General features: G+C 40.4%; 2 protein-coding genes across 5 annotated transcripts in view; one reads left to right on the forward strand and one right to left on the reverse strand.

Moving 5' to 3' along the window:
- Positions 1–12,187, forward strand: part of LOC146634546 (protein NLRC3-like) — a 165,728-nt gene that overhangs the window by 86,286 nt on the left and 67,255 nt on the right. For 2 of the 4 annotated variants that reach the window (XR_014907048.1, XR_014907046.1), the window contains exons 2-3: positions 9,206–9,337; positions 9,450–9,537. The exons of 1 other annotated variant lie outside the window; for it this stretch is intronic. The gene's annotated coding sequence lies outside the window, so the exon portion shown is untranslated. Of the gene's footprint in view, positions 1–8,344; positions 8,461–9,205; positions 9,338–9,449; positions 9,538–12,187 lie in introns of those variants that run through there. One more of the 4 variants, XR_014907047.1, reaches the window with a different exon arrangement.
- On the reverse strand, positions 264–2,585 carry LOC146634547 (OX-2 membrane glycoprotein-like). The gene is made up of 3 exons (XM_085349911.1): positions 2,531–2,585; positions 499–837; positions 264–406 (listed from the first exon to the last, which is right to left on the reverse strand). The coding sequence occupies exons 1-3, from the start codon at positions 2,583–2,585 to the stop codon at positions 264–266; spliced, it is 537 nt and encodes a 178-aa protein (XP_085206037.1).

Genomic DNA, 12,187 nt, shown 5'->3' on the forward strand with positions numbered 1-12,187 from the left:
ATCTGCTTCGTTTTATGTGAGATCAGAGTCTGGGAACGAGACAGAAACAGTTGATGATCAGCAGCTGAACTCGATGTTACTGTGGATCCACTGACTGATGTCTGTAGGCAGCTTCTCCTGCCTCCATCAGTCTGTGGCTGTATGGGCTCAAATTGTGGTCATAAATATTTTGTACTTGTAAATCAGGATTTGTAGGTGGAAAAAGAATTTGTGTGTGGACTTAGCCAAGGAATACGTGTGAAACTCTGCACTCAAGTTTCAAGTTACAAGTACGTCCCTATTTGAAGTTGAAGGTCTTGTTGTGAGAGTGTTACAGTGGGAGCAGGTCGACCAGTGGCTGAACAGGAAACAACCCACTCTTCAGCAGAGTTTGACTCTCTGACATCAACAACAGGTTCATGCAGCTCTGTGAAGGATCAGGAGATATTGCAAGGAATATGTTGTTGAAAGGAAATCAGTTTCTAGCACATTTAAACACATTAATGCAAAAGTTCTTACCATAGACTTGGAAGCAGGTTCTACCAGTGAAGGAGCCTTCAGCATAAGTGTTAAACAGACAGTGATTGCATCCTTCATCCTGCTCCGTCACATTCCTGATGACTATGGAGCAGTTCTGTAGTCCAGTGTATTTAAACTTGACTTTATCGTTAAAGCCATCATTCACTCTCTGACCATAGTACTTGCTGTAGGTGGCAACATTTGTCTCCACATCACGTGAGATTTTCTGCCATGTGACCTGAAGGACGTCTTTAGTGTCCAAGAGCTGACAGCTGAATTCAGCATCTTCTCCCACTGCTGCCAGCACAGTCTGCTGTGTTTGGACCACTGCTGTTAGAGCTGCATGGAGAATAACATGAGTTAGAGATGTGGAACTGAGAGGTATTGATGGGAAGGATTAAACAATAATTCGGGTCAAGGAGTAGTCTGTGTTTTAGGCTCAAACAAATTGACATATGGGTACCACTTAAATGTGATGTAGACTATCAATATAAACCTGACACTCATTGTTTCATACTGTATGTTTCAGGTACATTTTCTTTCATCTATAAAAAAAAAAGTAAGACAATTCAGTTAGCTACCAACTAAACAAAGAAAGTCAGATAGATGTACAGATCGTGTCTATATTGGTTCTGTTGGTCCATGACCAATTCTGGAGGTCTGTACTGCATTTGAACTTTTTCAACAATTTGGAGGTCCAACCATGATTTAAGCTGGACATCAATATGGCGTTCAACATTAGAACCTTGGACTTGATGTATATTTTTTGGACATCATGTAGATATCTATGACAAGTGCAGGGAATTTAAAGGTTTAATTGAGGTCGTATTTTTTATTTACAAAATATCAATATTGGGGTTACAAAACAATCCCTTCAGTGGACCAAAAATGAATTATAAAACCCATCACTTCAACATAACCAATACCAGGACTGGTATTGACTGGTAACTCGTGCTACTGTAGAAATTCCCATTGATTTTCTACATTTTCCCAGAGGCCTCCCCTTCTGTGGATTACTAGTATGTTATTTATTAATTTGTGCCTCAATTATTTCAGATCAGTTATTTCACTGGGGAAGCCCTATATTGCCCACTTCCTAATTTCAGCACAGTTTGATCTTTCTCTTTAGCATGTATGTAACTTTGGTTTGTTGGGATTTTGGCATTACTTCTGTCATAAACATTCTCTCTCAGACATAACTGACTAAGATTTCTGTGGTTACCCAGAACATTTTAATAGACTTTTTGTAATCAATCAGGTCTTCAACCCCTTCTTTTTAAAATAGTGTATAAACCGTATGTATGTGTGAAAGACTGTTAATGTTTTGATAAATTGTTTATTTTAGAACAATTGGTGAGTGTGTTTAGCCACTTCACACTACTACACTTTGCTCTAAACTACATTCCTTCTCTGAACAGTATATATGTGAATGGACTGACGGATCTTTTAATTTCAAATGTTAAATAATTGTCAGTAAACTACTTATGACCTGAACTCCGTCTCTGTCTAATGGAAACGAGTGCCTTCTTCTTTTTAACTACATTGGGGTTGTGAAACGTCTTTTACATTGTAGGCCACATACAACCCAATTTTTGTTAATTTACCAACCATACATACATAACACACAAACATGTGGTTTATCTATTGCTTTCATCGTAATATGAATAGGCATGGGGCAACCTTTAACAAAACAGTCTAAAGCTGTTTTCACACAGCTCTCAAAACAGTCTCATTAATCTGAATGATGAACAACTCATGACACAGAAAGTTGATTTTGTTCTTTTTTATTAGGCTGATTGTTCAGTGGGAGAAACGTTTTGTCACTCATTCAAACAAAATCTAAACTCTTCAGTAATTGTATCTCCCTCTAATTCTGTCTAAAGACAATCTCTTTGTCACTTCAGAGAAAAGTTCTCACATTTTAGGATCAATTTTTAATTATTACGAGTGAAGGTTCTTGTTTTCTTTTTTTTTTCTCTTGTCACAATAAATAACTTTAAAAAAAAAAACAACAATACGGAATAAAACTTACCTTTTGAAAAGGCCATAAAAAGAAAAAACAAACACAGAATCCCACAGTCTGACATGGTGCACGTCTCTGTGTCCCCACTGGCTATTGTACCACGTATTGAAACAACGTCGTACAATAGCCAAATTATTGAAAACTCAAATGTCCCCGAAGGAAGGAAGAATCTCCCTTCCTTGTGGGACATGTTAGAATGATCAACTGTACCAAGTAAAGTACAAAAACTTCCCAGTGCAGAGTTTCATCAGTGTTTTAATCAGCAAACTCAATCATTTTTTTCTGCATTTTGAAAATTCAGTAAAGCTGTAGGTGTCAACATTTGTCTCCACATCTTGTAAGATTTTCTGTCATGTGACCTGAAGGATGTATTTAGTCTCCGAGAGCTGACAGCTGAATTCAGCCTCTTCTCCCACTGCAGCCAGCACAGTCTGCTGTGCTTGTATCACTGCTGTTAGAGCTGCACAAACAAAATAAGAGGCTTTCATAGAACATTTTCCCTAACAGTCCGTGTTTTATGTTTCATTTAAAAAAAACAACAACAACTACATAACAGAATTCAGTGAGGTACATACTGAACTTACAGGACAGAAACAAAGTACCAATCCTATTGCAGTAGTATATCTCCAGTAACAATACCAGCATTGGTATCAATACTATTGATAACTGCATCAATCTGCCCACATCTAACTCGTGCTATTGTAGAAATTCCCTGTGAACTTATACATTTTCTCAGAAGCCTTCCCTCCGCGCATTACTGGTATGTTATTTATTATTTTGTGCTCCAAGTTCAGTTATTTCACTGGGGAAGCCCCGTAATGCCCACTTCTTCATTTCAGTACTGTTTGATCTTTCCCTTTAACATGTCTGTAACTTTGGCTTGTTGAGATTTTAGCATTACTTCTGTCACCAACATTTTAATGCTATCTTTACTCTGTTATAATCATCTCTCTATCTCAGGCATAACTGACTGAGATTTCTTTGGAAAAGTTCTCACATTTATGACCTTTTTAGGAGCTTCTTGTTTTGTTTTGTTTTGTTTTCCTGTCACAATAAATAACTTAAAAAACCAAAAATGACAATATGGAATAAAACTTACCTTTTGAAGAGGCCATTAGAAAAACTAACAAATGTATAATCCCACAGTCTGACATGTTGCACCATTTGCCATGTCTGTCCCCTCACTGGCTATTATACAATGCATAGTGTTAGATTATAATATTATTTTATGCCATGTTAGACCCCTAATTAAAGATTGTGAATTATTAGGTAGTTTTAGTTGGCATTATTCTCCTGAATTAGAAGAAGCTGATAACTATTGCATTAGTTAAACTGATTTGCATTACATTAGACTGCTGATTTATTGTGGATGAATGATATTGTTTTATGATGTTATAAGAAATACTGTTTGCAGAAAGTCATCGCCTTATTTGTCTGATTAGAAGAGAACAGAATATACTGGAGTTTTCTGCCCCATCTCAACAGGAGCAGATAAACAGGGAGCCAAGGTCGTAGCTTAGGCGCCGTGTGAGAGAAAGCAAGTGAATGTTTAGGCTTTTATGATAAGGTGGGGGCACCAGAGGCTATAAGAGTTTGATCAATGCTCCACCATTTTGAGATCTGAGGCTGTCTGCGTACGGTGTCCATCTCCCACGCGTGTGATCATTAAAATCATCGTTTGACTCAACCCGGCCGGACCAGTGTTGTTATTGTGGTTTTTTCTCTTGTCTCCATTCCCAATATTTGAACTCGTAACACTCTGTAACTGTTAGCTAGGCAATTTCACATTTGTGTCTTTTTGTGGAATCAGTGTGTTTGAACAACACAAATTCTGCCTTTTCTAATTTTGAAAGACTGAACATGATATAAACAAAATAAATCTGATCTGTTCCTCTACAAATCTGGACAAATCTCAGATTCTGAAGTTCTCAGCGCTTACATTTTGTCCTCTCCTACACTTCTGCTGACAACTGACATGTGATGTGTTTGTACAGCTTCCTCTGTCGGTTTTTAACAAACTAACAAATTATCCAACAGAAGAGTATACCTTTGAGACAATGGTGTAGGTCTACTTTGCAAACTGAGAGGATGGATGAGATGATGGTGCAGGTTTCCAGTCTTAATTCAGTCTTGTTGTCACATTGTGGTCACCTGTCACCTTACTTTTGCTGTGGGAATTATGAAATGATAGCTAGACTTTAGCTTGCCTGTAGTGGCATTAAATGATCCTTTAGAAAATAGTTATAAATGTATTAGTTCCCAACATTGTACATTGCTGAATCATTATTTTTACTGAAAGTCTGTTCAGTTTCCAAACTAAAAATAAAATTGAGTGTGACTCGCCGGCACATTACAGTGAGACTCTCCAGTTTGATCAGCAGAGAAAAATGATATCTCAAACAAAATATGACGGAATTTCAAAAACCTTAGTGGATCCCAAAGAGCTTACTAAAATTTAATGTTTGCTTTGATTCCTGCTTTGCTCACTCTTGGCGTTCTCTCCATGAGCTTCATGAGGTCATCACCTGAAATGGTTTCCAACAGTCTTGAAGGAGTTCCCAGAGATGCTGAGCACTTGTTGGTCCTTTGCCTTCACTCTGCGCTCCATCTCATCCCAAACCATCTCCACTGGGTTTTGGTCAGGTGACTGTGGAGGCCAGACCATCTGGTCAGCACTCCATCACGCTCCTTCTTGGTCAAACAGCCCTCACACAGCCTGGAGGTGTGTTTGGTGTCATTGTCCTGCAGCAGGAGGAGCAACCACTGCACCAGCGTAGAGTTTGGTAATCAGTCCAGAGGTCCAGAAACTTCATCCTGATGCCTAATTGCAGTCAGGGTGATGCTGCTAGCCCATAGATGTCTGTGCCTCCCTCCACTGATATGCCTCTTGGGTCATTACTGGCCCACTATCAAACTGGCCACGCAGAACGATGTTACAGCTTCTCTGGACCCTTTCATATCTGTCATATGTGTTCAGGGTGAAAAACACAGTCTGCCAGTGGTGGCCTGATAATTCTGGTATTCTATGGCAAATGTCAATCATGCATGGTTCCAGTCAGTGAGTACAGGGCCTGCTAGAGGACATCAAGCCCTCAGGCCACCCTTATAAAATCTGTTTCTGATTGTTTTGTCAGATACAAGTACAGGTTACTGGTCTCTTCTCATACCAGTAGTGACACTGGTATGAGGAGGAAAAATATCAGTGTCCTCCACCTGTAAAACCATCCCATAATGACTGTAAAGAGTCTGTAGGATCTGGTCATGAAACAATCACAAATTAATATTTTTTAGAATAATTTCCAGAGTCATAACACACAGCCAGCAAAACATGGGAAGTAAATTCCAAGAAAAAAAATGAAACCTTGCATAAAATGCCAGTTAAAGTCCAAAACTCTGTGACCTGACCCCAGCCACAGTGTGGGCTGTGGACTATGTGGAGGTTGAAGTGTGGACCCAGAAGCAGACGCGTGGAAACAAAAGTTTAACCAAAAGGTGAGAGACATGATGCAGGAGAAAACTACAATAGTCACAGGAAGCAACAGTTAAAACATTAAAACAGGAAAACATGGAGAACAAGGCTTAAATTACATAGAGGAGAACAGACTGGACAGGGGAACATGAGATAGATAAATGCAGACGAGACTGAGACACTGATGGGACCAAATCATTAACCAAATGGGGGAAGTAAAACTCAAAGCTAAGTTCACAAGACACGAGACGATAAAAAAGAGGAAATGATACACAGAGACATACGCAGACATGTAGAAAACAGAAAGGAAAATATAAGTGAATGGGAAACATGACAGATGGGGAAATCAGACAATGACAGACAAACAGAGAGACAAGACAGACAAGGGGACATAACTGAAGTACAGAAAGGGATCACAAAAGCAGATATTTAGTGTTACAAAACCAAGAAGACAAACTACAATATGAAAACAGGGTACATGGGATATAGTAAATCCTAAAGCAAACTATTAACCATCCTTATATACAAAGAGCCAAACTAAAACACAAAAGACTCTCAAAAACAAAAAGGCATCACAAAACCCTGAGGAAAAAAACAGCGATCCTCCATCCATTCGCTTCCGCTTCTCCTTTTCAGGGTCGCGGGGGCGCTGGAGCCTATCCCAGCTGTCATAGGGCGAGAGGCGGGGCACACCCTGGACAGGTTGCCAATCTGTTGCAGGGCCAACACACAGGGATAGACAACGATTCACACTCACATTCACTCGCACATTCACACCTAGTGGCAATTTGGATTATCCAACTAAATATCCCCACAAGCTGCATGTCTTTGGACGGTGGGAGGAAGCCGGAATACCCGGAGAGAACAGCGATCCTAACAAATAATATTGCAGTGGTTGGAGATGAAACTTTGCGGACATGTAGTAAATGGACTGATTCTTATATAGTGCTTTTCTACTCTCCTGGAGTTTTCAAAGTGCTCTATACAACAGGCCTCATTCACACAAGCACTTCTAAACACAAGTGCAAACTAATCATCAGAGGGCAACTTGGGGTTAGTATCTTGCCCAAGGATATTTGGCATGCAGGCTGGGGAAGCCAAGGTTCGAGCCACCAACCTTCCAATCAGCAGCTGATCTGCTCTACCACCTGAGCCACAGCCACCCACCCATCACAAGTGGGTGAGGCTGGTTCTGATATGGTGCTTTTCTACTCTGAGCATTCAAAGTGCTTCATACAAATGACTCATTCAAGGACTTTTCCTGTGCAGAAGAGTTTTCTATCTTGGGGTTAGTATCTCGTATCAAACAACCAACCTTCCAGTTACTTCGTGACCTGCTCTAACTCCTGAGCTACAGACAGAAGAGGAGTTTGTTAAGAATTTTATGACAACTGTCAAAGTTTTTTTTCTATTGTTTATTAAATTAATCTCATTAAATTTGAGTAGAACGTTCCTTTTATTTCTCTGAAACCTTGCAGCTTTTGGTGGTTAAACTGCAAATATATAGAGAAGGTAACCCAGAGGAAGAATGCACAGAGACTTTAAGGTCAGCTATCAAGAATCATTTTTACGCATTTTGATGCAATGTTATGATATTTGATGTTGAAATTGATTAGAAATTACTAATTTCATTTCTACAGAATTATGCAGTGTGGGTGTCCAAGAAGATGAATTCAGAATTTCATGTCAACTATCATATATGATTTAATACAGAACCTTCATACACCTACCTGAAACCATTTAAATGACATTATTGAGTTCCTTCAAAGTTTCTCCGTTTGAACAGAGTCGTTCTTTAATTTCTCGTGTCTCAAGCAGCAGTTTGAGGTGAAACTATGGATGCATGAAAGAGCAGCTGAGCCAAATGAGAACTGAATTTCAACTATAAAAGATGATTTTCAGAAATATTTTACATTTTTTGAAGTTATTTAAGATTTGAATGAATCATGAATGAAAAAGCATTACCAGAAAAATTAAGAAGAAAAGACAACTTGAGTGAAAAACAAATGACACTGTGGCTTTATTTCTGTTAACTTCCTGAAAATCATGTGTTGTTATGTGTGTGATCAGCAAAAAGGGATAAGAAGCAGCACTACCGTAAAACTTAGCGTTGAAGCTCAAGTTTGGCAGATAACGGGTGGCAGGCGTGGCTCACACTTGACCACGGTGTTGGAGAAACTCTGAGCTCCGGGTCTTTATAATCACTCTGCGGTGCTCACAGAGACTGCAGGGAGGACAGGAGGACAGAGCAGACTTTGTGAATTATTTTTTATCTTAGATGTAATATAAATTCAACACAGGCCTCTGAGGAAAAGGATCGTGCTACAAACTTTTGTCTCTTCCAACAGAAAGCAGAGGAGTGGAGTTACTCAGAGACTGACTGGATTAAACACACCAAAGGTTTATATTCCAGTTGGACCGTATCTCTTACCAAGGTCTGCACTACGTATCAGGATTTGATCTTATTCAGGTAAAATCAGGGTTCTTATAGGGGTTTGTTCACAATAGTAACTCATGCAGCCATTTTTCAGTCTCACTGACCAAACTTTTTACAACGTGCTGCATTTTTAATAGTAAACTTCTGTTCAGTGCTTTTCCTGTCACACACTCATACATGTGTTTTGTCTGCAGCAGCAGCTGTGTTGTTGTTAGCTTGTATTATCTGTTTAATCTCTTCAACATGGTTTTAGTTTTCTTTGTAAAGTCAGCAGCTCTGTCACTTTTCTCTGATTCCTCTTCTGCTCGACACTCAGCTGACACTCAGTTTCATTTCCACATTCATGAAGTTGTTGTCCAAGCGAATCATAGGCTCCATGATTGGTCAGCAGACTGTGTCCAGGCAGACAGGTTGGATAAGAATAACAGATTTATGTTTGATTACGCCTGTTTCCAATTCAGTTCCAGTCATTCCTGGCCCCAGGAGGTTGATGGGGGTAGGAGATGGGGGGCAGTGGGTTGTAAGCACAATGTGGATGAGTGGAGGCTTAATGTACTTAAACTTCCAGTCACAGTGAATCAGTGTGTGTCAGTGAATGCATCATGTGTGCTTCATGGCTCCATCTAGTGGACTGATAGTAGAAGTAGAGCAGCTGATGGCAGCTTCTTGTGCCTCACACTGCTGTCTGACTGCATTCAGCTGATATTTGGACAGCACACATGATGGAAAGGAGGATTTTGGTTTATGTGCACATGAATGATTTGTGTTTCCTCTGCAGGTGAAGGTAGAAAGTGTGTGTGAGCTGATGTGAATTGAGCAGCATGGATCAGTGTGAGGACAGAGAGGAGGGAGTCCCTCCCTCTAAAAGCACTCTGTGTGGGGAACATGAGAGCCAGACCAAAGCTCAGAGGTGAGATGACCATCTCTAACTGTCCATGACTCTTCTCCATGTCACAGCTCAGCATTCACATCACTGCTCCATCATTATTCACACTCATACCTCTGTGTGTGTTGTTTTAAAGCCCAGAGCTGTGGGGCGTACCAGGCTCAGCTGGACATAACCCTGAAACTAATCCAGAGCCTGGACCTGAACCCAGCTGTGTTTCCTTAAAGAGCAACAATTTTGATATAGACAGTTTTCATATAGACTTTAAAGGCTGTTCTTCTGCTGCTGAGAGGTAATGTGTGTCTAGATGTTGTTCCTGACTCTGTATTTTTGAATAAATCCTCATGTTTAATATCAGCTCAGCTCTTTTTCACACACATTTCTATGTTGGTGTGTGAAGCGGTGTGTGTTGGAGTGTTTCCACAAACACAGCAGTCAGAGTGGAAAGAGTGGATGTTGTAGGAGGTGTTTGTGTAGTGAAGAGGCTGAGTGTCTGTAGGACTCCAGCTGCTCCAGCAGGTGTCTCCTTTGTGCTTTGCTTCAAACACAGTGTAGGGAGGAGCTTCCACTCAGGTGTTTCAGGTGTTACTGGATGGAGGAGGACAAATAGTTTTTCCCTTCAGTGACACTTCAGCAGCTCAGTGTTCTGGGAGATGTTTGTCTTTATGAAGGTTTATGGATTCGAAAGCTTTTCTCTCTTGTTTTTTTATCATCCACTTTGCGCCAGAAAGAGGAAACCAGCGGATGTCGCGCTAAACAACAGCAGCACTTTTAAGCTTGATCAGCTATTGTTAGAATTTATTTAATATTAATTTCTAGTATCAGCTGATGTTTGCTGGAGCCACAGCTGTAAAGCTGCTGGTCATGATGTCGGTTTGGATATGTGGTGAGAGGGAAACATGAAGATGAAACCAGGAGATGTCCTTACTGAATCATCAGAGCTGAACAGGTGATGGAGAAACAGGTTTACCTTTCAGGTGACATGAATGAGTTGAAGGGAAGTTATGAACTGTTTCTGAGAGACAAATAACACCAGGATGCTTTTCTAAGTAGCTGACAGCTGGTAACTGTGCAGGGGCGGATCTAGCAAAGTTTTGCCAGGGGGGCAGGTAGGGCATTAACAGGGAGAGGGGGGCACAAAGAAATACTTTTCTTTCTTATTCTCATTTAAAATGTCTCACTTTTAACAAATAATTATCTGAATCTTACAACCAAAGTTTTTATCTGATGTAAAATGTATAGAAATCATACATATACCAACAAGACTGTACATCACTGTCACAACAGCGTTTGTTTTCATTCAAAGGCTTTATGGCTTTAATACCTGGGGGGCCGGTCTATAGTGAAAATGCCCGGGCTGAGTTTTTGTCCCAGTCCAGCCCTGGCCAACGGGGAAACAAACGCCGACACTGCGGTGCAAGTCTCGGACGACAGTACACCTAAAGCTGGGCAGACACTGCAATTTTCAAACTGCACGATTGGCTCGCAGGGGTTAGAAGTTGGTAGGTCACGATGCAGGGTCTCACACTATACGGCCCGATGCTCTGATGCGACCTGAGTGCTCACACTGTGCCTCCATAACATGAAGGTTATAACAGAAAATCTGTCGCTCTCTCTGTCTTTTCACTCACACAGACACACAAACCTCCGTCTTTTTCACCGACGTTTACGTGTTTGCGCATGAGCAGTGTGAGCGGCTCACGAGCGATTGATGATCGGGAGCTGCTCGAGGTGTTAATCACTTCTCGTTACCCCACGTATACTACACGATGCACGATGAAGGCCAAAATCGGCCGATCATCAAATCGGTCGCACGACTCAAAAATTGTCTCAAAATGGGCCAAAAATCGCACAGTGTGAGCCCAGCATTAGAGCAGCAATGTTTGTTCCCCTCAGAGAAAGAAAAAAAGGCTGCAAAAGTACAGGGAGGAATGGGAAAAGGGAAACACCTGGCTGGAAAAAGGTCACCATAACACCTATAAAGCGCACTGCACTGTGTGCCGGCGCACTTTTTCCATAGGCATGCTTCTAATGGTGGGCACAGGGGCGTGAAAGCTCGGGGAACCCTTAACCAATTTTTTGTCCACCAGGCCACGGCAGAAGCAGATATGGTATGTAAACACTGGTTTGTTTTTTAAACCCTCTGGTTAAGGTTAAAATGGGCATGTGCAGAGAATATCAGCGCTATGTGGCCAGAAGTGTGATAATATAATTTATTTTGTGTAATAAACAACTGCAAGGATAGATGATTACAACAAATAGATGACTAATACATAAAAGTAATACATAGATGAATAATGATGATGAGTTATGATGCGTACTCAAGCGGGTTTACAAACGGGAGCAAAAGCTGAAATAATGCCTCTGCTGAAGCCAATTGCACTAAATGCACTAAATGTGCACTGTTACAAGAATATTTTTCTTTCTATTGTTTTCTATTAATTTATATAATTTTAAATTAAGCAGGACAGAGTTCTTTTAAAGAAAGATTTACTTTTATTCTCAAAAGTTAAGCAGGACAGGCTTCTGTTTAAGAAAGAGACCTGTTTTACTGTGTTAATGTTGTCATTTTGAGCTAAAAATAAATGGCTAAATGATCATTTGTTTCCCATATGGTCATATCACACAGAATATGCATCTGCTTAAATCAAATTCAAGTCAAATGGTTAAAAAAAATAATTTCACACACAAAAAAAAGAGTTAAAAAATTCACCACACTGGGAAGGGTGAAGACAACTGGGTTGCCCGGCCCTGGCCACGAGGTGCCCCTTATTTATTTCTCAGGGAGTTGGCAACCCTATGTCTTCATGATCGAAATAACTTGAACACAAACACAAACAAACAAAGAGGAAGACCGAACCGGAAGGAAAAAAC

This window comes from Diplotaxodon limnothrissa, linkage group LG3 (genome assembly GCF_057381915.1).
Source record: "Diplotaxodon limnothrissa isolate DT_005_m linkage group LG3, D_limnothrissa_male_GT1.1, whole genome shotgun sequence".
NCBI lineage: Eukaryota > Metazoa > Chordata > Actinopteri > Cichliformes > Cichlidae > Diplotaxodon > Diplotaxodon limnothrissa.